General features: G+C 55.8%; 1 protein-coding gene across 1 annotated transcript in view; it reads right to left on the bottom strand.

The window, feature by feature from the left end:
• LRP1 (LDL receptor related protein 1) overlaps positions 1-25,046 on the bottom strand; it is an 80,776-nt gene that overhangs the window by 33,133 nt on the left and 22,597 nt on the right. Inside the window, exons 7-25 of the mRNA XM_079714223.1 lie at positions 21,378-21,540; positions 21,046-21,268; positions 19,823-20,012; positions 19,212-19,355; positions 17,778-18,014; positions 16,162-16,342; positions 15,085-15,307; positions 13,728-13,929; positions 13,259-13,384; positions 10,795-10,935; positions 10,578-10,703; positions 10,037-10,153; positions 9,497-9,577; positions 7,703-7,870; positions 3,945-4,127; positions 3,331-3,531; positions 1,954-2,199; positions 1,551-1,748; positions 14-218 (exon numbers count right to left, since the gene is read on the bottom strand). Coding sequence (XP_079570349.1) covers positions 14-218; positions 1,551-1,748; positions 1,954-2,199; positions 3,331-3,531; positions 3,945-4,127; positions 7,703-7,870; positions 9,497-9,577; positions 10,037-10,153; positions 10,578-10,703; positions 10,795-10,935; positions 13,259-13,384; positions 13,728-13,929; positions 15,085-15,307; positions 16,162-16,342; positions 17,778-18,014; positions 19,212-19,355; positions 19,823-20,012; positions 21,046-21,268; positions 21,378-21,540 — 3,355 coding nt within the window. The remainder of the gene's footprint in view (positions 1-13; positions 219-1,550; positions 1,749-1,953; positions 2,200-3,330; positions 3,532-3,944; positions 4,128-7,702; positions 7,871-9,496; positions 9,578-10,036; positions 10,154-10,577; positions 10,704-10,794; positions 10,936-13,258; positions 13,385-13,727; positions 13,930-15,084; positions 15,308-16,161; positions 16,343-17,777; positions 18,015-19,211; positions 19,356-19,822; positions 20,013-21,045; positions 21,269-21,377; positions 21,541-25,046) is intronic.

Here is a 25,046-nt window from a genome sequence, read left to right as displayed (position 1 = left end):
GCGGGGTCCTCACCCATCCCGGGGATCCAGTGCAATCGCCCTTGGGTGCTCAATGTCACCGGCCAGCAGCGTGGTCCGAAGGGTCCCATCCAGCTTGGCCACCTCAATCTGGTCCAGGTTACTCTCCACCCAGTAGATGTTGCCTGCAATCCAGTCTACAGCCAAGCCCTCGGGTGTGGCTAGGCCGTACTGAATCACCACCTCGAAACTGGTCAGGGCTGGAGAAGAGAGGTTGTAGGAGTTTAGAATAGCCTGGGGCGGGGTGAATTCACGATATCCCAGGAACCCTGGATGGCCCGCCCTCAACCCTGACACCTCTGTGAACACCTCTGGTGTGCTCCAGATTTGACTGGGGTTCCCAGAGCCCCCGCTCTCCTCACCCAGGCCCCCTGCCCCAGGAGGTCAAGTAGAAGCCTGGCTTCTAGAACACTGGAGAAGGGGAAGTGGCAGCTATCTTCTGCCTGCATCTCTCTGAAGGGCTAACCCCTGGTAGGAGGTCAGAGCAGAGAGTGAGGGCTTTGGGGAACAGACCTAGACCCAATATGAGGCAGACAGAACTCTCTAGAAGTCACTCCACAGATAGTCCTAGAGGGTTTTCGATGGTTTTATATACATATATATGTGTGTACATATATATGTATATATATGTCATTAATTTAGAAACCATTACATAGTGTGAACATTTTCACAGTCTACTTAGCCATCCCCTTGTTGATGGATATTTAAGATGGTTCCAGGGTTTCTCTATTACAAACAATACCAACTCCTCTAGTAAACTGTGCTTCTTTTAAGTCTTTGCTCAGACGTCAGCTTCTCAGGGGGCCTTCCTTGACCATCCTGTTCAAATGCCACCCCCATTCTCCCTACCCACCTTGCCTCCTTTCTCTTTATCCACAGTGCTACCCACTCTGTCACAGTCCGTGTTGTACTCATTTGCTGTGTTTATATCTGATGTTCCCACTGGTGTGTAAGCTCCATGAGGGCAGACATTTTGGCCCGTTTGCTCCCTGCTGTCTCCCCTGGGCCCGGTGTGTGTAGCAGGGGCTCAGAAATGTGGGCTTTTTTGTTTTTTTGTTTTGGCCGCGCCAAGGGGCATGCGGGATCTTAGTTCCCCAACCAGGGATCAAACCTGTGCCCCCTGCAGTGGAAGCGCGGAGTCTTAACCACTGGACCGCCAGGGAAGTCCCAGGAATGTGTATTATTAGTGAAGGAAATCTGTGATGGGTCAGGCTGCCTTGGGACAGAAGGCAGGGTTCAGGTACCCCACCCCTAAATGCCTTTTTTCTTGCAAGCCTGCAATTCTGGCCGTTCCAAAGAAAGACTGATCATTTTGTTAATTATCAGTCTGGCAGCTCTGCTGACAATAATTACGGGGCGTCAGGCACTGAGACCCACAGCAAAATCTAACCCAATTAACAAGAGTGTGGGGGACAGGGGAGCTAAGGGCCTCTGCTCCCGGCAGCCTGCATCTGGTCCCATGGTTCTGAGCGCCCAAGGGCCTGGTCTGGGTGTACTGGGCCTCGCGTCAATCCTGGGCAGGTGGTGGTCACCTCCGTTGTCCAGCAGCTTCCCGCGGTAGATCTTGTCCTCCACCACGTCGGTCCAGTAGAGGGCGCTCTGGCTGAGGTGGAAGTCCAGGGCTATGGTGTTGCGCAGGCCAGGCACCAGGACGCTGTAGTCCCCTTTGTGAAGGTCGATGCGCCGGATCTCATGGCGGTTGGAGAAGATGATAAACGGCTTGAAGGGGTCTGGGGAGGGGTGTGATAGGGTCACAAGGGGCCTGTTGCCTCCGAGCCACCCTGTCCAGGGGCTGGCAGGGTCTCCATGGGCCCTGGCACCGGGCCTGGATGGAAACCTCAGCCTCTGGCATTCGGCCGCCCGAGTCCAGCCTACTGCAGCTCAGGGGCCTGCCCGGCCTGCCCAGCTGCCCAGCCACCCCGACCCATGTCTCACCCAGGCTGCGGCAGCTCTCGCCGTCCGGCTCCAGCACCCAGCCCTCATAGCAGGAGCACTTCACACTGAACTTGTTCTGGTCACACTTCTGGCTGCACTTGAGGTGCTTGGCGCAGTAGCTTTGGATCTGGCAGGTGTGGTTGTCAGGCCCCAGCTCCATGCCCAGAGGGCACGAGCACACAATGCCTTCGCCAGGTGCCACCGAACAGTTGTGGCTGCAGCCACCGTTATTCAGAGAGCACTGGTCTGGGGGGTGGGGAGCAAGGGACAGGATCAGGGTCAGGATCTGGAAGGAGGCAGGACCGTGGCCTGGCTGGGCCCCAAGTCCCCAGTAGCCGAGACGGCACCCTGGCACCCTGCCCGTGGCGTCCTTCTTTCCTTTCCTCTGTCCCACTGCTTCCCAGTCTCCCTCAGGACCAGGGTTGGGATCCTGGCACCCACCACGTAGGACCAACCCTCTCCTTCCCCCGAGGAGCACCCCTCCATCGTGGCTGCATCTCTCTCTGGTCTCTATTTCCCTTCCCCTTCTTGAGCCCACCGTGGGGGCCCCAGCCTTTCGCCTCTTTCTGGGAGGGTCCCTTTTCCTCTCTCTCTCCTGATGTAGGTGTGATTTTGGGGGGTTGTGGTAGGGAATGTCCTGCTCTGGGTCCTCTGACACACGCTGGGACCTGCCAGCCCCGAATGAGGACCCGTCAGCAGTTCTCAGGGCCAGTCCTTATCTCCCACTCCTCTCCTCCGAGAACCTGGCTCTGCTTGGCTCAGAGGAGATAAGGCTGCTCTGCCCTGCTCTGTTCCTCATCCCCAAGTCACACGATGTGGCCCTCGCTGACCCCCATTCGTCTGATCTTGAATGCACAACCTCCTCCCCTGACCTTCTCACTCACTCGGCAGGATGGGAGACTGCCCTGACCACATCCACCCTGGTGCCTTCATCTGGAAAGCCTGCTCTGCACTGCTCTGCAGCGCCAGTGTGGCTGAGTGGGCTGTGCCTGCAGGGTGGGGCTGCGCTGCACTGTCTCCACGGCACTTCACGAGCGGTGTGACCTTGGGCCAGTTATTTAACCTCTCTGAGCCTCAGTTTTCTCATCTGTAAGATGGGGGTGAGGATCATAGCTGCCTCACAGGGCTCCTGTATGGATTAAATGCTATAACAGTGTGACGCTAAGCACAGCCTCTTGGCAAAGTGAGTCCTAAACCGACGGGTTTTTGTTAATTGCTCTGGGTACTGCTTGCCCAGCTGCCAGAGCTGCCCTTTTCCAGTCTGAGGCCTCTCCCCACAGAGCTTGTCCTGTTCCACTGCCCTGGCCTGGCCCAGACTCCTTATCCAGCCCCCCTGCCCACTCCTCTGCTGGGGCCTCTCCTAGGCCCAGGCCTCACCGCAAAGCTCTCCCTCATCCGAGCCATCTCCACAGTCATCGTTGCCATCACACAGCTTGTCAGGGGGCAGGCAGACCGAGGTGTTGTTGGCACAGGGGTGTGAGGGTGGCCTGCAGGCCAGGGACTCGCAGTTCTCCTCATCCGAGTTATCCTCACAGTCGCTGTCGCCATCACACACCCATGCTTTGCTGATGCACCGAGCTGGGGGATGGGTAGAGCATCAGGGGCCAGGCCTGGGCAGCAGGGCTCTCTGTGCCCTTCTTCCCAGACCCAGTGGGCTTCTCTAACAGGGTCACGACTACAAGGCCTTGGGGTCCACTAGGAACCTTGAGGCTTTTTCTGTCAAATTCACATGGGCAACAAAGAAGGTAGGAATCTGTAGGAGGTGTTGAAGCTCAACACTGGTGAGGGTTTTGGTTCCCAGGGCCCTTAGTGCAGGCCCTGGCCCCTTCATACCTTCCCCCATGCATCAGGCACAAGCTTTTTCTGTGCAGCCCTTTGCCTCACAATGTCCCCACCCCACTCCTCACAGTACAGTGCCGTCTCCCTTGCCACTGCTCTGCTCTCAGCAGGGTCTCCTCCTGTCCATGTTGTTTCCCTTCAGTCCTTTTTACCGGAGTCTTTGCAGCCAAACTTGACATTGGGGTCACAGACGTGGGTCACTCCCTCACAGCTCTTCTCATCACTGGAGTCCATGCAGTCAGTGTCCCCATCGCAGCGCCACCGCAGGGGGATGCACAGACCATCCAGCCGGCACTGGAACTCATCATTGTGGCAGCCGCCAGGAGGCCTTGTGGCTGCAGGGGGACAGGTGGAGGGCATGGGGGTGTTGAGGGCTCCAGGTCAGCTGTTCCCACCTCTACCTTCTCAACCCCCTCCTGCTATACCCAGCCTGGGGCTAAGAGCTGAGGCGGGGATGGAGAGTTCTCTGAGTCCTGCTGACATTCCTCGAAAGCGCTAACTCAGAGTCTGGGCTATTACACCTTCCAGGACTCAGAAATCATCTTGTCTACTCTCCCTATTTTACACACGAGAGCTTGATTGGATAAGCAATTTGCTAAGCCAGAGCTCAAATGCCCCCACTTTAGCCTAGCCTCCATTTCATTCATTCACTTCACACTTATTGAGTACCTACTGTGTGCCAGGCACTGTTTCAGGTGCCAGCCTGAACAAGACAAAGTCCTTACCTTCATGGAGCTGAAGTTCTAGCAGGGAAGAGAAACAGTGAAGACATGACACAAAAATCGAGAATGGAACTGCAGGTAGTGATCAAGGCTATGCAGACAAAGCCAGGTCAAGGCCAGGGAGGATGGGATGCTACTTGAGACAAGACAGTCAGGAAAGGCCCTTAAGCAGATGTTTGAGCAGAGACCTGAATGACGTGAGCCATGAGATTAACTGGAGTTGCATTCCAGGAAGAGGGAACAGCTAGTGCAAAGTCTCTGAGGTAGGACAATGCGGGGCATATTTGAAAAATGCCCAGGGCATATTTAAGGCTGCACAGTTAGAGTAGAGTGAAGGAGGAGACGAGTGGCAGGAAAGCAGGTCAGATAGGTTGGGGGAGTCCTGCAGGCCATGGAGCGGGGCTCAGCATGAATTCAAAGTGTACAGGGAGGGCTTCCCTGGTGGCGCAGTGGTTGAGAGTCCGCCTGCCGATGCAGGGGACACGGGTTCGTGCCCCGGTCTGGGAAGATCCCACATGCCACGGAGCGGCTGGGCCCGTGAGCCATGGCCGCTGAGCCTGCGTGTCCGGAGCCTGTGCTCCACAAGGGGAGAGGCCACAACAGGGAGAGGCCTGCGTACCGCAAAAAAAACAAAACAAAACAAAACAAAGTGTACAGGGAGCCAGTGCAGGCTTGAGGGCAGGGCTGGGGAGAGATCTGACATGTTCTGTAGGATCACACTGGCTGCTACGGTGAGATCTGACTCAGGAGTCTGGGGAAGGAGCGGAAGCAGCACCTGAGGCACAGGTGACTGTGCACAAGCCTCACCTAACACTCCCGCTCCCCCTACCTGCCCCCACCAGGAACACAGTCGAGGCGCTCATCTCATGCCTGGACTTCAGCAGCAGCCTCCGAGCCGATTTTCCTTCCTCAGGGCCCCTGAACCTCTTTCCAATCTAATGCCCTTCCAGGATTGTCTTCTGAAAGCATTTCCTACATCTTATCACCTTCCAGCTTTGAGGTCCTTCGAAGGTCCCCAGGGCCCGACCTGCTTTCACCTGCTGTTGTATTCTGCCCCCTCCAGGCACTGCCTCATTCCCTGCTGTCCCCTCTAGTCTGAGGGGCCCCACCCAGCCCCACTGGCCCCTGCAGGAGTACTCAGTTTCACCTTCTAAGTCTTACTGCTGGGTTCTCCAGGCCACTCCCACCCTCCATCTAAAGACCCTTCCTCTAGTTACCGGGGGGAAGGATAAAATGGAAGACTGGGATTGACACATACACACTACTATATATAAAATAGACGACTAATAAGGACCTACTATATAGTACAGGGAACTCTAATCAATACTCTGTAATGGCCTATATGGGAAAAGAATCTAAAAAAGAGTGGATATATGTATATGTATAGCAGATTCACTTTGCTGTATACCTGAAACTAACACAACATTGTAAATCAACTATACCCTAATAAAAATTAAAAAAAAAAAAAGACCCTCTCTCTTGTCCATTTACCCACAGCCTAATCCCTCTTCGGGGCCCAGTTCAAATCCCACCTCCTCCGGAATGGTCCCAGACCATTCCAGCTCACAACCATAGTTAACAACTGCTACCAATCATGACACCCCTGCTCCCACGGGCCAGGCTCCCGCACATCTCCTCTCACTTCACAGAGGAGGAAGCCAAGGCTCAGAGGAAGCAACTTGTCCGAGTTCGCCCAGCTTGTGGGGGCAGAGAGCTCCTCCCACCTCACCACATCACGGGCCTCCAGGGGTCCTCTTCTCAGAATCCCAAGGCACTATTACCTGTCCCACTCACCCGACGTTTCTCAGAGTTGGCCCTCGAGGCTCAGTGACTGTTTCCCGGGCCTCGGGTGACCCTCCCCATCCTCCCTCTTAGTGCTGGGCCTGTAGTGGGTACTCAGTGCTTTCAGTACTGTCCCCACTATGTGCACCTTAATTCTCCAAGGCAGAGGTTGTAAGCTGGGGGTCCAGGGGCCAGATGAGGCCTACAGAGAGATCTTGGTCTGCCATGTTTTTAAAACTTTTCAAATCAGTTGCCAGTTGTATGGGTTGATTTGCTCTCCCTAAAAGGATGCTGAAGTCCTAATTCATAGTACCTGTGAGCATGACCTTACTTGGAAATAGGTCTTCCTTTGCAGATGACCAACTCAAGATGAGGTCATTAGGGTGGGCCCCAATCCAGTATGACTGCGTCCTTATATAAAGAGGAAACCTGGACACAGAGACAGACGCGCAGCCAGCGAGAACGCCATGAAAGATGAAGGCAGGGATCGGGGTAAAGCATGTACAAGCCAAGGAACGCCAAAGATTGCCGTCAAACGCCAGAAGCTAGGAGAGAAGCCTGGAATAGATTCTCCCCCATAACCCTTAGAAGGAACCAACCCTGCCAACATTTTGGTCTTGGACTTCTAGCCTCCAGAACTGCGAGACAATACATTTCTGTTGTTTAAGCTACTTAGTTTGTGGTACTTTGTTACAGCAGCTCTAGGAAACGAATATACCAGTGCTTTAAAATGGGTAGATTTCACATATAAATCTGCATTTCTGACTTCTCTTGAAGTTAGGGCAATCTTGGCTTTGCATTCTTCCATGGTAACCATTGGTCAGGGATGAGAAACCAACATCCCTTGAGGAGGTCTGTGCCTTCCAGTAACCCCCGCCTCCACGGGGGATCCCACAGACGCTAGGTCCTGGAGGCCTGGGCACTGGGGACCCCACAGAGCCAACCCTTCTCTCCTTTGGCCCCCACTGTGCTCATTCACCCCTACCTCTCTGAGCATCCCTTTTTCATGCTACCAGCTACCAAACACAAGCTGTGTGCCTTCCGTGCACCATCTCACTGAAGCCTCACATCAACATGATGATGCCCGTGCTATTCTCATCCCCACTTTGCAGATGAAACTCACAGGGGCCCACGGAGATAAAATAACTTGCTCGAGGCCACCCAGATAGTAAGCTGCAGAGATGGAGCTCAAACCCAAGGCCACCCAACTGCAAAGCCTGAGATCTTAACAGTGTGTGACAATGATTTGTCGACAACCTCCCTCTCCCACAGGACTGGAAGCTGCTGAAGGATAAGAGCCACGTCTGGGTTATCTCTGGTTCCCAGATGGTGGCAACACGCAGTGGGGAGGGTGGATGGATGGTGGAATGGTTTGGTCCCCACCCCACTGGTCCCCAGGCGCCCACCCTGGTTGGTGCAGTTGGCGTGTGTCTCGTCGCTGTAGTCCCCGCAGTCGTTGTCCCCATCGCAGGTCCAGTGCTCAGGGATGCAGCGCCCGCTGTTGCACTTGAACTGGGTGCTAGAGCAGGAGTGGCTGCAGCCGGCCTCGTCACTGTTGTCCCCACAGTCATTGTCTGGGGGGAGGCAAGAAGGGAAGAGGAGAGCAGGGGGTCAGCAAGTGGCCTTCTCTGTGACCCCAGCATGGGGCCCCCACTCCCACCTCCCCATTCCCACCCTCGACCCACCCCAACCCTCCCACTGAGAAAATAAAAAACAGAAAAGACACAGAAACTGCATAGACTGCAGCATGCACCATGGCCCACGTGATGGGGGCAGGGAGAGAGAGGCGGGGCAGGCTCCAGGAGGGCCCTTCCCTGAGTCTCGGAAGGCTGGGGCTGGGGACGGGACTCATTCCTTTCCCCTTTCAGCAGGGTGTGGGAACAGGGGTCCGCGTGCTTTGGGGGAAAGGCAGGGATTTCTCTGGCTCTGGCGGGACAAAGGTGGGCGGAGTATAGGTGAGGCCTCTCTGCTGGGGAGGGAAGGTGTTAATCAGGCCCCGCCCTTAGCGTGGGCATCACCGGCCCCAAGCTCTGGGCTCCCGGCTCATGAGGGGCACTGCCTGCAGCTGGAAAGGCCGGGGGGTGGCCCCCTCCTGAAGGCATCTGAGGGTGACTGAGCCAATGTCCTGCTTTCTAGGCCTCGTGGCGGGGCGGGGCACCAGACTTCCCTTCACATTTTCAAGACGCCTGAGAAGATGGGTTTGGCCGTCCCCCTTGGGTTGTGTTCCTGCCTCTTTTCCAGCTGCCTCTGCATCTCTGACGCTCTCCTTCCCCCATGTCTTGGTCTTCTTGTCCCCACCTCTCTGTCATCTCTCCTGTGAAAGGCTCCTTCTGCCCTCTCTGCTTTCCCTTTCACTGTTTTCTTTCTCCCTCTGTCATTTCCTCTCTCTTTTCTCTCTTTGCTTTTCCTTCACATCCTAGGAGCTCTGGGGTGGGGAGCTGCATGGGGCTCCTGGGAGGAGGCCCAAGGCCAGCTGGGGCTCTAGGGGAGATGGTGCATGTGCTTCTATGCACTGACCGGCAGGCTCAGGACAGGTCTTTTCATCAGAGCCGTCCCCACAATCCTTCTCTGAAACACAGAAACCGCCAAGGCAACCATTGGCACACGAGACACGGCAAACATGAGGGGCAACATGGGGCTGACCCAATACATCTTCACACACATTAGCCAGGGCTTGAGCCACTGTTGCAACACGTCACAACACCACACCAGACACGACCAGAGCCCCAAGACGGCACAGACACAACAGTCCACTGGCCCCCATGGCTGACATCACCTGGTCCAGGGCTGACCGCCAGGTGGGCTCCCGAGTCTGGAGCCAGAGCCTGGAGGGACCCCAGGAGGCGGGGTTTGCAGGGAGAATGGCACTGGGCAGGGGCTCTCCTTGCTCCGCCCCTCTGGCCCTTCTTGCTCATCTCTCCCTGGCCCCTGAGCCTCTGCCAGAGGATGGGCAGCTCAGGCCCTGCCCGGGGAGGAATGGCACCGACAGGTGATGGGCGGGGTATCCCCTGGGTCCATCTTGGTTCCCCCACAGTGTTTCTAGCTTGTCCTTATTTCTCCCAGACAACCCAGGGGAGCTTCTGTGAACTGGAGGAAGGCCCCAGCTTGATTCTAAAACCCCTTCACCTGCCACCCAGGGCCTGGCTGTGGCTTCTAGCTTTCCTAGGAATCATGGCAGGTGAAGGGAAACAAGCTCTTACCATTGTCACATCTCCAGTTGATGTTGATGCATCTGCCGTTGTTGCAGGTAAACTGAGTCAGGGGGAAGCAGGTGGGATAGGCTGTCAGGGAGAAAGAGTAGCTGAGTAGGGTCCTCAAGATTATTTAGCATCATAGCACCAAGCAGGTGGGCGCTGGGTCCTTCCCATAACCAGCAGCCCTCAGCCCAGCCAGATGGGGGAGGGAAGGCCAAGTGGAGGTGCCTTGGCCTGGAATGCTGCCCACTCACTCCTACCCCTCTAAGCACCCTTTTTTTAAGCAACTAATGACCAAATGCAGGCCATGCATGACTGCTCTCCGCGCATGATCTCACTGAACCCCTACATCAGTGCTGTGACGTGGGTGCCAGTATTATCCCCACTCTGCAGGTGAAACTCACAGGGGCCCACGGAGATCAAGCAACTTGCTCAAGGCCACCCAGGTACTAAGTTGCAGGGTCTCTCCAGCACCCCCGCCCCAGGGCATGCTCTTGTGGGCCCTCCCTCCCCGTGCCAGCCTGGCCTTCCTGCTGTCTTGCTCACCACATGAGGCTGACTCATCAGAGCGGTCCCCACAGTCATCATCCAGATCGCACGTCCAGGAGATGGGGATGCAGCGGCCACTGGCACAGGAGAACTGGTTGGGTGGGCAGGTGCGAGCTGGGGACAGGGATGGGCATGAGTGCTCATAGGTGAGTCCCCTCTTTAATTTCATTTTCTTTGCTATTATTCTCTGCCTCTCTGGAAGTCTCCCCAAGGACCTCAAAGCTATTCTTCTTAGAGACATCATTCAAAATCACCTACGTGGTCTCACACCAGACGCTTCACCCCATCTCGCGAGGGGTCGCTGGTGTCCTCCAAGGAGAAGATCCACCCGCCTTGCTTGTCATCCCCAACCTAGAGCTGTGCTCTGTCCCCTGCAAGCACGGGCCTCCCGGCCAACCCTGTCCTCCCTTCCCCTCTGCCCTGGATGCCCCGTGCTCCTTTCTCTCCCTGAGCCCCCTCTGTCTTCCCAAGCCTGGCTCCCCTGCCTGCCCTGCCCTGGTGACTGAGGGGTGCCGGTGTGGTCACGCCCCTCCCACACCTGAACAAGTGGCATTGGACTCGTCTTCGCTGTTCCCACAGTCATTGTCCCCGTCACAGAGCCAGCGGTTGGGGATGCAACGGTTGTTCTCGCACTTGAACCGGTCCGAGGGGCAGGTGTGCTGATCTGGGGAGGGAGAGGTCAGGGGTCAGCCAGAGGGAGGGGCCCCCAGCTCTCCAGCTGTTGCCCAAGGGTCGGCTGTACAGCAGGGACTCACGGCAGAGGGCGGGGGCCTCGTCACTGTTGTCCAGGCAGTCGTTGTCCCCATCGCACTTCCAGCGTTCCTGGATGCAGCGGCTGTTTGAGCAGGCGAACTCGCCTGGCTGGCACTGGGGTGGGGGCACGTAGGACGGGTTTGCTGTGGGCACCACGAGGCGTGAGGGGGAAAGTCAGACCCAGGTCACGGACAGGTGCTGAGCCCCCTGTCCTCTGTTGGTTTGTTTTATGATTTTAAAATAATATACACAGTAATCTTTCCTAGTGCATAGTTCTTCGTGAAGAAACTATCTGGATGGAAACTGCAACTCTTTCTCAGGCCACAAGGGTGATGTTTGCTCTGCTGCTTCCAGTACTGCAATGTGGTCTGAGAATAAAGGAGCTTCCAAGACAGCCTAGAGCCCCCCATCCTTTTGTCCCCACCGAGCAGACCGCCCCTTGCCCCTCCCTGCCATCTCCATGAACTGCCCCTTGGAAGTCATCTCCAGGACCCTCGGACCCTGCTCTGGTCCCTGGACTTTTTCCTTCACAAATGCGTCAACTCTACCGGCAGGAGTGAAAACGCACACCTCACCACCACCATCTGCCTTCGGCTATCAGCAGTGAAATCACTTCGTCCTTTGTGTTTGCACAGGGTAAGCTCAGGAAGCCCAGGAAGCCCATGGCAGTCCCTGGTCCTGGACCCCACTGCTCTGTGCATGCCTTTCTGACCCATCTCTCACCCCCTGTAATCCTGTGGGTCCCCAGGACCACTGGACCTGGAGGCTGTATGTGTCCGCCTTGCTCCTGACCTGTGCTTCCCGACCATTCTCCCTCTCTCCCCTCTGAAAAATCAGTATTGACTTTCACGTTATTAGCCTATACGAACCCCTACTTCAAAGGACCCCAGGCTAGTCCCCAGCATCCTTCAGGGTTTTTAGTTCCTGGTTCAGAGTCACTTTCTCCATAATCACTCCCTCTTTATTCTTGGTGATTTCAACGTGCATATAGGTGACCCTTCCATTATGCTGGCCCCTCAGTTTCTAAGCTCCTCTTCACCAATCCTCTTGCCCTGCACCTGGTCTCAGTCACTCACTCTCAGGTGTACACTATGGCCCACTGACCCATTTTCACTTCTGGGATTCTATCCTAAGGAAATCATCCAGAATATGGGAAGGCATGAAGCTATAAGAAATAGCAGAGCAGGTGATTAATAAACAGACTCTGGGTCAGGGTTCCTGGGTTCAAACCCCTGCTCTAACTTTGGGCCTCAATTTCTTCATAAAAATACCTTCCCTACAGGAATATTTTAAGGAGTAAATAAGTTACTGCATGAGGACTGCTTATAACCATGCCTAGTACATAGTCTGTGTTTAATTAATGCTGGCAGTGATTACAACAAAAAACTGGAAACAACCTAAACATCCAACAGTAGAGAAATGGTTCAGTAAATTATGGGATGTTTACCAAATGAAATATATTTTGGCCATTAGAAATTCTGCTGATGTATTCATGACACACTGTCAAGTGACAAATGCAGGAAACAGAACAGCATGTGCAGCACGATTCCATTTAAGCAAAAGTAAATATATAGAGAAATTGGGAGGTTGTTCACTGAAATGGTAACAGTGGAATCTATGGGTGGTGGAATTTGGGGTGATCTGTACTTTCTCTTTTGTATTTTTCTATGCTGTTCATTTATTTTTACAATGAGCATGACCCGCTTTTATTAAAAAATGGGGCTATTTGGGCTTCCCTCGTGGTGCAGTGGTTGAGAGTCCGCCTGCCGATGCAGGGGACACGGGTTCATGCCCCGGTCTGGGAAGATCCCACATGCCATGGAGCGGCTGGGCCCGTGAGCCATGGCCTCTGAGGCTGCGTGTCCGGAGCCTGTGCTCCGCAACGGGAGAGGCCACAACAGTGAGAGGCCCGCGTACCACAAAAAAAAAAAAAAAAAAAAAAAATGGGGCTATTTAAAATAATTCAATAATAACACAGAAAATTTGTGACATATATGAGCCAAAAGGGGCAGAAAACATTTATATACAGTATATTCCAACCGTGTAAAAACCCACCTAAGGAAAAAAGGATGGTGTTCCTTTACCACAATACTAACAATATAGTGGTGTTTGCTGGTGAGATTGGGCTTTTTTTCCCTCCTCTAATTTCCAATATTTTGAACTATTGTTGTATAACTTCAATAATGTGGAAATAAATGTAAAAGAAGTTAATGGTTTTCTCTTTCCATAGCTGTCCTGCTCCTCACTTGGTTTCCCCTGATCTTCATGCCTTCCCAAACCTCCCATCCCCTGGTCACCCCTAAACACCCTCCAGCCCCCAGAGCCTTCTTCTCTCACCCCATCCCTCACCTCCTATTGCCCCCCACCAGGGCCCTCTTTGCCTCCTTCATCTCCGATGGGGACACTGTGGCCTCCTCCTGCTGGGGTCTGCTCCCCCACCTCCCACCCCAGCTGGGCCCCTCGTACCCAAACAAGTGACACCGTCTGTGTCCAACACCTGGTCCTCAGCACAGGCACACTGGCGGCTCCCAGGCGTGGCCAGGCACAGGCTGCTGCAGCCGCCATTGTTCACCCGGCATTTGTTGGTACCCACTGTGAAGGAGGGGTCACGGGTAGGGGGAGGAAGGAAGGGGAGGACAGGGGATGGGTTGCAGCAGGGTCAGGAAAGGCCAGAGAGGGGAGATGAGAGGCCGGGGGAGGAGACGCATTAAAAGGAGAAGACAGAAAGAGGAAATATGGAGGTGTTGAAGAAGAGGAGGTGCAGGCATGGGGCGGGGGGGAGATGGGGAACACAGAAGGTCAAATTGGGGTGGGGGCCTCTCGAGAGTCTCAAAAGTCAGAGCCTAGGATCCCTGGGGAGTGCCCTCACCCACCACAGGAGCCTCAGCCCCCCATCTAGGTCCCACCCCAGACCCAAGTCCCAGCCCAGGGGTACCTTGCTGCTGCTGGGCATCATACATGCGGATCTCAAAAATGGGGGGCCGCTCGCTGCGCAGAAGGGTCACGATGGGGGGCGCGCCTCCTGTGCCCCGTTCCAAGCGGTAGACACTGCCACTCCGGTACTCGGTCCAGAAGAGGTAGTTGCCGTGGTGACACAGGCCAAAGGCGTGGTTCAGCTCAGGACCCTCGTACACAATCTAGGAATGGAGAAGAGGTTACCAAGGAGCTGGGAGACAAGCGGGGGTGCCTCAGGGAGGCCCAGGTGGGGGTCAGTGTTCTGTACACTCACATGTCCATGGCCTGGGTGTGGGACTTGTCTCCCCCATCAGCCTAGAAGCCCCCAAGGGTGCACACCGTGAAGTGCCAGACCCTGAACCCAGCAGAGCGCTGATGGGGAGCTTGCCCACACTCCTCTCTTGGGCTGATTCACATTCATTCATATCCCTCCAACACAGGCGCACGTGCGCACGCACGCGCGCACACACAGAGTAGTGAGCAGACAGCCAGGATCCATACATTTGTTTCTTCATCCACCACACATTTTCCAGGATCTACTAAGGTAGCACTAAGAAATGGAAAAGACGTGATCCCCTCGCTGGAGCTGCCTATTGTCTCAGGAAAGGCACACAAGGCCGTCCACGGTGGAGAGGGGTCTGGAGACAACACCCCAGAGGAGGTGGCCCGCCCCTGAGTGCTGTGTCACTTGAGGAGGAGCTGGGTGGAGGCAGGAAAATCTGCATGAGCAGCAGCAAAGAGGGCAGCACCTTGACGTGTGCTGGACTTGAAAGGTCTAGTGCTGCTGTTCCAAGTGCTGGGATGCAGGGAGCAGAGGGTGAAAGAAGACCACAGAGACGGTCAGGGGCCACATCATAAAGGGCCTTATATACCATGAAAGAGCTTGGTCCACACGCCTAGACTTGCACGGGGCTCATGAATGAAGCACGTAGCCCCCAGAATGAATGAGCGCGCGTCTACACCATCTCTAGGCATCTCGCATCTGTACAGAGGCACACAGTGCAGGCACACGCCAGTGTGTGCTGCCTGTATGTGCACAACCAGGCAGAGGTGCACACGAAGTGTATGCTCAGGTGTTCACACAGGTGGTCAGGCCCACAGACCATGTGCATGGTCACAGAGATACTCTGCTAGAAGCAATCCTCAAACAACGTAAGACATAGGCACACAAGCACACAGAGGGACACACCCGCAGGCTCACAGGTAAACACACATGAAGCACACAGGCCCGGACACTCACAGACGCCCACACATTCAGACACACAGCCTCACCCACACACAAATGTGGTCCAGCAATGCACACATGAACACCCACACACAGGTGCACGCCTGCCCACCTTCCGGTCTGTGCCATTGAGCAGGATGGTCTCGATGCGATCATAGAAAGCGTCCACCCAGTAGAGGCGCCCAGCTGGGATGTCCAGGCTCAGCCCATTGGGCCAAAGTACTGTCTTGGAGGTGACAAAGATGTCTCGGTGTGAGCCGTCCATCCAGGCCCTCTCCAGCCGCCCTCGCCGACTGTCCTTGGGGTCCTCCTCCCAGTCAGTCCAGTACATCCACCTGTGGGCAGCTACTGGTCAGCACCACATAGCCACCCCTGCCATCAACATCCTCCCCTGTGATCCCAATCCAGGCGGGCCATCCCAGAGCTCCTCACAGGGGTCTTCCTGCCCTGCTCACCCTTGGCCCACATATTTCATTCATTCATTCCTCCATTCAACAAATATTTGTTGAATGCCTACTGAGCTGGGCACAGTTCTGGCGCTGGAGCACCCAGCAGAGACCAAGGCAGCCAAAGCCCCTGCTCTCGTAGAGATATGTCCCACCCAGGACACAGACAAGAAACAAGTCAGTCGAGAGGGTCACACACAACGGAGAGTGATACAAGTCAGGAGGAACTCGAAGCAGGGGCATGGCATGGAGAGTGACCGGGCAGCCGGTGGGGAAGGCCTCTCTGAGGAAGTGGCATTTGAGCTGAGATGTGAATGCTGAGAAGGAGTCACATATGCAAATACTTGGGAGTCCCAGGCAGAGGAGCTCCAAGGGCAAAAGCCCTGAGGTAGGAAGAGCTGGAGTGCTGGTTTAAGGAACAGACAGCAGGCAGTGGGGACAGAACTTCCAAATGCAGGATGTGAGGTGCAGATGAGGTCAAACGAGCTGCAGGCAGACCCTGTAGGACAAGGGGAGCCAGGGGAGGGCCCGCTGGGAGGGACAGGACCAGATCTCTATGTATGTGTTTAGAGCATCACTCCCATCGCCCTGTAGATGGGGACACCTGTTCCCCTTTCAGCCCAATTCTTGCCGAAGCATCCCACCTCGGCTGCCCTCCCCTGTCCAGTCTCTCTCTTATCCCCCAGTCCTGAGGCCCACGCAGTCCCTGGCTCCTCCCCCGCCAAAGCCGTGGGAGGACTCACCCATTGAGCGGATCCACCACAATGGCCCTGGGGTGTGTCATTTTGCCCTCGATTAAGGTCTTGCGGGTCTGAGCAGCTTTCTCCAGCCTGGCCACGCTGATGGTCTTCTTGGGCCCATCATCCGTCCAATACAGATTGTCCCCCATCCAGTCCACAGCTACGCCCTCCACATTGTGTATGCCTGCAGTGGGCGGGGTGGAGCAAGGAGGGAGAGCCTCAAAGGAGGCTCAAATCTGCCTGCCTCTGGCTCTTAAGATACCTGCACCTTGGAGCACTTGGCTAGTGGGGAATGCCGGGAGCCTCCTGTGCCCTAGACAGTGGCTGGGATGGGATGGAATGGGAGGTTGGAGGAAGGAGCCTGGGAGGTCGCTTGTGCTGCCACATCTGTGTTGAGTCAGCGTCTCTCAAAGCTGCACATGGCAGGGCTTCCCTGGTGGCGCAGTGGTTGAGAGTCCGCCTGCTGATGCAAGGGACATGGGTTCGTGCCCCGGTCCGAGAGGATCCCACATGCGGCGGAGCGGCTGGGCCCGTGAGCCATGGCCGCTGAGCCTGTGCGTCCAGAGCCTGTGCTCCGCAACGGGAGGGGCCACAACAGTGAGAGGCCCGCGTACCGCAACAACAACAAAAAAAGCCGCACATGGCAGCAAGAAAACCTATGTGGCACATGTGGGCTCACTTGAGAAGGCACGTCGGGGCCTGAGCTGGGGTGGACAGCTGAAGCAATAGGCATGTGGCTCTGGGCACAAGTGTGACGCCACATCCCAGGCCTAAAAATCCTGAGCTAACAAAATGAATAAGTTAGGAAGTGATTTTTCACTTAGCCACAGGCTTCATCTCAAGCTAAATAGCATCCCTGGTATAGGGACCCCCAATCCTTTCCTGATGAGGAGTTACTTTTGATTTCCCCGAAGTCTTACGATGGCTGACGGCTGAGGTTCTCTGAGCCGAGGTGGGGGATGGAGAGCAGGGCAAGGGGTGGCAACCAGCATCAGCCAGACTGATTGGTTAGGAAGCCCTATCCTGGGGGCCCGAGTGCAGGTTTGGGAGTTCCTAACACCCGGGAGGCACGGTGTAGCACCTGGAGGCTCAGAGCCTCCACGCCGATGGATATTCAGAAGACAGTGCACTGCTGACCTGCTGGGGCAGCTCAGAAGGAAAAACTGGATTCCATTCACAAAACACAAGAGCACGCAGCTCTTGGCGGCCGTGAGGTCTGGCTGCACAGACCCTGTGTGTACACACGTGTGCCGGTGTGTCTGCGCCGATTCAGAGTCTCAGGCCTCTCCCCGGCCGTGCGCCGCATGCAGCTCCAGGGCTCAGAGCCAATGGCAGAGAGACCCTGAGTTTTCCCAAGGGCTGGCAAGGACGGCCCACACTGCCTTACCCATCCATCCTCTGGCCTCTTTCCGGCTCAGCCAAGAAGGGGGTCACCCAGGGGTCAATCTGTCTATCCCCTCATCTCCATGCCAACCAGCCCAGCTAGCCAGTCAGCAGGGGACTCTCCACGCTGGAAGGGCACCAGGAGAGAGATGCCCAGGCCCCAAATCACTTCCCGCCTCAGGTGGGCGCGTGCCTTGGGGGTCCCATCCACAAACCTCCCACTTTGGGGCCCTTACCATCCTTCAGGATGGTCTCCCGCTCAGTGCCGTCGATCTTCTGGCGGCCAATGAGGTAGCTGGTGGTGTCGGCAAAGTAGATGAAGCCGGTCTCAGCATGGAAGTCCAGGGCCCGGGGGTTCATGAGGTTCTCGATGGGGATCATGTGTTCGTCGGGGACCTTGGCCCCCATATCCATGCCCCGGATGATGCCTGGCCGGCCCTTGCCATACACGAGGAATAGCTCGTGTTCCGGCTCTAAGGCAGGCACAAGGAGGGGCACAAAGTCAGACACACACACACACACACACACACACACACACACACATATGACCACCACCCAGCCAATGCCCCGGCTGTACTGGGTCAAGGGTGTGGGGACAGCAGGGGGTCTGAACCACATGGACAGACACATAAGCATGTAAGGTCCAGGGAACAACGTCGTGGTGGTGGTGGTGGGGGTTTCCTATGCACTCTAGGAGTAGGAAATGGGGCAAAAGTAGCATCTTTTCGGTAAGTGCCCTCTGTTGAGTAGTGAAATTAGTGGCCCAAATATGTTGGAATCAGGTCCCTTCTGACCACTTCCTCTGTTCATCCTAGTCTAAGCCATATCACTTCTTGCCTACGCCGCAAAAACAGCGTCCTGCCACTTCCCTGCTGCCCATCCTCCACCCAGCAGCCAGCATGATCATTTTTACAAACGTGAATCAAATCTGTTAAGCCACCCAGAGCCTCTCATTCCAGTTAGAATATAATCCAACACCCTTCCTCATCTCCCCTCACTCACGCGCTGCCCCACTCCCGTCCCCCTGCCGCCTCTCTGCTCTCAGCACACCAGGCTCACGCTGGCCTCTGAGCCTCGGCACTATAGATTCCCTCTGCCGGAAATGCTCTTCCTTCAGGTACATGATTCACGTGATTCACTTCCTTATTTCACAGAGAGCTTGACGTTAATTTCACCTCCACAGAGAAGTCTTCCCTGACCGTTGTCTAAACTGGAGGCTTCGCCGTCATCATTAATTCTAAGCTGCACTTTATTTTCTTCCTAACACCTACCCTCACCTCAAGTTATTTATGTGTTTATCTGCCTCCCCTGCCAGACTATAAGCTCCATGAGGCCAGAGACAACATCTGTCTTGTTTACTGCTGAACCCTCACTGCCAGGACAGTGCCAGACACAGCGTGTGCTCACTAGATACTTGTTGAATGAAAGAAGGAATGAAGGGATGAAGGGGCCAGTTGACAGCGTTCTCCGGAGCCTGAGTGGGGTAGCGGGATAAGCCCTGCTCTCGGATGGGAGTGCAAGTCCCATCCCTGCCCCTCACCAGGGCGAAACTTTGGGTAAGCCCCTCCATCTTCCTGCATCTCAGACAGATGCAGCTGGGCTACGGGAGGCAGGTAAGGACCCCTCCCGTCCCACCCCAGCAGGCACACAAGCCCTTCCCTGTCACTCACTCTTGCACGACTTCCCATCACTGCCCAGGCTGAAGCCGGAGCGGCAGCGGCAGGTCCGCGCCTTGTGACTGTTGGCCAGCAGACAGATGTCGGAGCAGCCTCCCGGCTTCCCGTACTGGTCATTCTCGCAGGCGTGGCTCCTCACTGGGGCAGGGTGGAGAGCTGGTCAGGACCCCTCGAAGCCCCTGTGCCAGGCCTTGAGAAGGCTTCCTGCAGTCTGACCACTCTCCCTCCTGCTAAGGGCTTTGCATCTGTTGTCCCCTCTGGGGATTCGGAAGCCACAGGACTGGCATTCCTCTGCCCTGACACCACCCAGCCTTCAGACTCTTGGGTGGGGACTTCTGTGGTCAGGGGACAGAGTCACACTGTTGCCCACAGCCAGGCGCTTCTACTCTAGACCAGCCAGGGAACTGGGAGGGGTGATCTAAGTCCTGAGCAGAATAAGGGCAAGGGGCTCCCTGGGGGTGGGATCTGGAGGCTGACGGGCAGGAAGGGGCGGCAGGGGAAGCAGACGGGGGAGAGGAGGTAGTCTGGGGTGGATGTCTAGGAGAAGCAGTCATGCCACAAGAGAATCAGGGGTGTCCCTAGGGGGGCTGTGGAACCCCGCTCACCTCGGGGCTGACGCCGCTGGTGGTAGATGTGGAGGGCGCCTCCCTTGTCCACACGGGTGACGACCTGGTAGTCGGTGCTGTTGAAGCGGTTCACGCGGATCACGCTCGTCTTCTGCTGGGCGTTGGCATTGTCTGAGTTGGTGGCGTAGAGATAATTCTCAAACACGGTCAGGCCATACAGGTGCTCGATCTGAGATGGGCAGGCAGGAGCGGTCAACGTGAGAGGAGAAGAGGGTCCTCCCTCTGCCCCGGCGAGCCCCTCAGCTTCTCTTCCAGACTCCATAACTTGCATTCCCAAACTCATTCCACAGCTGTCTGACTCCGTGCTTTACTCCTGTCTCCTCTGGACTAGTCCGTGCTTAAGATATGCTTGTCAAATCCCATCCATCCTTCACAGAGCATCTCTTTGAAGGGCTTCTGGAATCTTCTAACCAGAGAGGACAGGCTCTCCTTCCACACTCCATTTCTGGCTGTAATCCACTGTCTGGTGATCTGCGGGTTTACTCTACCCACTCCGCTCAAACCCCTTGAGGGTAGGAACCATATCCCTCTCAGAACCAGGCACATATTCAATGATGGGATGATTTTGCACTGAAGGAGAGTTGGGCCCTACACTCTGTCCACAGGGAACATTCTTAGCCCGCCTCTAGCTCCCAGCTTTGGGGAAGGTTGAGAGAACAGACTGGCCCCAAGCAAGCCTGATAACAGCCTCTGCTACCTGCATAATGTATCTAAGGTAACCAACTGTCCCAGTTTGTCCAAGACTGGCCCAGGGGACTTTCAGGGCTGACACTGGGACAGTCTCAGGCAAATCGGGATGGAGGGTCACCCTAATTATCCCAGAATAGAGATGTCATCTCTGAGCTGGAAGGGCTTCTAGACTAGGTTCAAGTGCTATTTCCCAGCTGTGTAACCTCAAGCAAATCACTTAACCTCTTTGAATCCTACCTTTTTTCAGCCACCAAAAGGAAACTGAGACACCTGCCTGCTCATTTTTCCAGGGGCTTGTTGCAAGAGCCCAACTCAAATGAGAAAAGGGAAGTAAAAGGTGGTCTCTAAAATGACTGTGGCCATCCAAGTGGAAGCCATATCCTGTCCTTTCCCCCAGATGCTCGTGCCCACCCCCTCCCTACCGGAGGGCTCAGGGCAACCACGCTCCCATTCTGTCCCCGCCCTCCCAGGAGGCCTAGAGAAGGATTTCCCGGCCAAGACCTCCTCCTCACCAGGATGCCCTGGATGATGGTCTGCCGGCCCTTGCCCTCGTAGTCCACCACCTCAATGTAGTCCAGGTAGGCATCGGCCCAGTAGACGAGGCGGCTGACCAGGTCCAGCGTGATGCCATGAGGAAACACAATCTTGCTGTCGACCAGCTTGGTGCGATTCTGCCCGTCCATATCACAGCGCTCCACTTTGGGGATCTGTCCGTAGTCAGTGAAGAACACCTTCCTGTGAGCAGACGGCATGTTAAATGGGGTCTGGACACTGGGCACCCTCCCTTCTACCACAGCCTCTACCTCCCCGTTCCAGGGCCAGTGCCCCTGCCTGCCCCGCTCACCCCATGGCAGGGTCCAGTGCAATGCCCTTGGGGTTGTAGAGCTCCAGGTCTAGCAAAGTGACACACGTGTCCCCGTTTCGGTTGCAGACAAAGATCCTATCATCGATGTCATCCACGAAGTAGAAGTTGCCTGTCAGCCAGTCGATGGCCATCTGTTCCACGTCTGGAGAGTGTGAATGAAAGGGCTATGGGGGAGGTCCTCCCACAGACACGCCCACCCTCTGCTGGTACAGAACTTACCGTGGGAAGCCCACCTCCTCTGGGGTGCCCTCCTTCACCACCCATGCCACGCTGTCTCTCCTCCCTGAGCTCTTACGGGAGCTACTGGCAGTGGCACATTTTGCCTTGTGTTCTTGGCCACCCTTCACCAACAGGGTCTCTCCAAAGAGAAGTCTCTGAGTATCCTTCCACACAGCCCTGCTTCCCATGCCGAGCTCAGGGTGGGCACACAGGGGCACTGGATAATTGTTGGCTGGTTGGCTGACGGACAGGTTTCCCAACTCTAGCCTCTGCTTGAATGGGACCAACTTCTTGGGGTTCCAAAAGGTAGTGAGGATAGGTCTACTAGCTCATTCCACAATTTTTTAAATCTGTTTTTGTTTGAGATAAGAGCACTCAGGCTAATAAAACATCACACATTGCTTTTGGCTGGACTGTCATCATCTTTGTATGGTAAGTCGAGTTATATCACACTAGCCAGGAGCACTGACTGGAAGCTGTACGTGCTGCATGACTTTTTTTTTTTTTTTTTTTTTTTTGCGGTACGCGGGCCTCTCACTGCTGTGGCCTCTCCCTGCTGTGGCCTCTCCTGTTGCAGAGCACAGGCTCCGGACACGCAGGCTCAGCGGCCATGGCTCACGGGCCCAGCCGCTCTGCGGCATGTGGGGTCCTCCCGGACCGGGGCACGAACCCGTGTCCCCTGCATCAGCAGGCGGACTCCCAACCACTGCGCCACCAGGGAAGCCCTGCATGACATTTAAAAATGGAAAAGCAGGGCATCCATCAATAAATCCAATCTGAGAGAAGAGAATGTCCAAATATGGGGCCCGCAGAGATGGAAAAGGGAAGGTCCATGGTGGCAAAAGGTTGGAACCAGTGGCATGGGCCAAACTTCCTGTACTCACTCCCATTCCCCTGCTTCTTCAATGTCCCTATTGCTCAATTTCCTCCAGTCCTCGGGAGGGTGGGAAGGAGCAGGGAATAAGATATAGGGCTGGAGGAGAGAAAGCCATCAAAGGACTCTGAAGGTAAACTGAGGCATGGCTCAGAAAGAGGGGGAGCTTCAGAAGGGTGGGACTGGGGGAAGAGGATGGAGACCAGGTGCCCATACTCAGTCTATGGCAAAAAGGGCCTAAGGGATCAGGGGTGGGGCAAGGGCAGCAGGAAGTCTAGGAGGCAGGAAGTCTGGGGACGGGACCCCTGCTGGCCTCCTGGGGGGCGGTGCGGCTCCTTCTCTCCAGGACCCACTGGCTCCCACCCACCCATTGCCCCCTCCAACTACCACTATCAGAGGTGATACCTCTTGCAAGCAGGGAAGTTTCCAAGACAATGACTCCCTGGGACCCCTGCCTTGCACTCCACTTCCACCAATTTCCTCAGCAGGTAAAGGAGTCTTTGGACCACCTGTCTTTGGCTGAAACTTTTTTATTTTTTGTTTTTTTTTTACTGAAATCCCCACTAGCCACACTCAACCTGGCAAGGATTATTCAATCCCTACACAGCTACAGGTATAATGACTAGGCTTTCTGCTCAGCCCTCCCTAATCCTCCCCCCTCCCTCACAGGGATTCAGGGGCTGTTTCCTAACAGTGGGTAGGGGTGGGGGGCAAAGGGAACAGGAACACGGCTCCCAAGGAACTTGGCCAGACCCTGACACTGACTCACAGTCACAGGACTTAGGCTGAGGGAGGAAGGGAAAGAGCCCATCTGAGACTCTCACCAAACTAGTTTCCTCTTCAGGTCCCCCCGCTGAACCCCACCCCAAGATGACTGGAGAAAGAGGTCACAGGGATGAGGTGTTACCCCTGTGACTGCTGATGTGTCCCTAAACCCAGCAACTCTCTCCTCTGAGCCCCAGTACTGTCCCCTCCTGACAAGGTCACAGAGACGGGGCAGAGCAGCCTGGGCGCGTGGATCCCAGGCCGGGTAGGAAGAGGGCCCAGTGCGGGGTTAGGCGAGCAAACTACCCCACACTGTGACCACAGAGAAAACAGATGAAAATGAACGCTGCTGGACCGCGTCCAGAGGAAACCAAGGTCCCAAGCTGGGGCCGGGGGGGCGGGGGTGGGTGGACCCTGCCGCCGTCCCAGGCAGCCAGCAGGGTGGGTGAAAGGCAAACAGGGCTGTGTGCCCTTTACTTGGTGGGCACGGTGGGGGTCTGGGGGATGCTGGCATGTAGACGAACCTCATCATTCAAAGCTGTTTTCCCAGCACCAGCTGGGGCAGCTGCGTCCTTCTCTCCAACTTCCTGAGGCTTCCCTGAGTCACTGCCCAGCTCCAAGGCTGGCAACACCCTTCCCCTGCTCCCCCATCCACCCTCCCTCGGCAAGAGGGGAGGAGGAAGAAACCTGAAGGGATCTGATGCCCCCCCATCCCAGATGCAGTTCCACATCCTCCCCTCCAGCCTCAGGATGGCTGACCTTTGAGCCTCCCTGCTGGCCTGGGAAGGAAGGCAGAGGGATCGTCCCCCTCTCAGATATTTATCCTTGGCTCGTCTCCTCTCCACCTCCCAAAGGCCAGGCAGGGCCCCACTCAGCAGGCCGGTGAGGAGTTGGCAAGAACTGGAGTCCCCAGCCCGGCCTGGGCTCCCCTTTGGTATTTTTGCAGCTGGAGACTATTAGTTGCAAAGCAAAAATCCTTTGTTATCCAACCCCTCCACCACATTATCTTCCTCTTTTCTAAAGTCCAGACTCCTCTGCACACCCCACCACAAACACTCACACACATGCACACACTCACACGCACACACACGCTTGGCCACTCTTCCCATTCCAAGTGTAGTGAGACGGGCTCAAATCGGGAGAGGGCGCCTTCCCTCCCGGGCTCCCCACAGGCAGCGTCTGGGCCACTGCCCCCTGTCCCGGAGCGTGGAGGGGGCAACTGGAGTCCTGGGATTCGGCCTGGAGGGCCTGACATTCTGTCTCCACACACCCAGAGGGCAGCTGGCCCCTCGTGGCCCAGCCTTCTCGGGACTGATCCACCTCACAGCACCCTCCACAAGGGCTCTCTGGCCAAAGGCCCCAGAGATCCTGAAGACAGGAGAATCCTGTAAACCCAAGGGGAGGGATGCTGTGTGGTGATGGGAGGAGTGTGGGGCTGGTCTGGAGGCTGAGGGGTTAGGGATCCCAGGGCAGAGAAGGAGGCTAGGAAGCTGGGAGGGTAATGAGACAGAGGATAGACCACAGCCTGTCTGCAATATCACAAAGGACTTTCAGTTCCAGGCCCCAGAATAGACCTGGGCTGTGTGTTTGTAACTGCTGAGCCCTCCCTGTGCCCCAACCCTGATGCTCAGCACTCGGCACTCGCCACCACTCCAGCTTTCCTCGACGTCACCAACCTTCACGTCATTCAAGAGGCGTCTCCCTAAACTGGTGGCTGCTTTTCCAAAAACAACAGCCCCCAGCCCATTCCCAAGAAGACCCTAACTTCAGCCGCAGGATTCTAGTCACTC

Source organism: Hyperoodon ampullatus (assembly GCF_949752795.1).
Source record: "Hyperoodon ampullatus genome assembly, chromosome: 11".
In the NCBI taxonomy this organism is placed as follows: domain Eukaryota; kingdom Metazoa; phylum Chordata; class Mammalia; order Artiodactyla; family Ziphiidae; genus Hyperoodon; species Hyperoodon ampullatus.
This window is presented reverse-complemented; position numbering and strand designations above follow the sequence as displayed.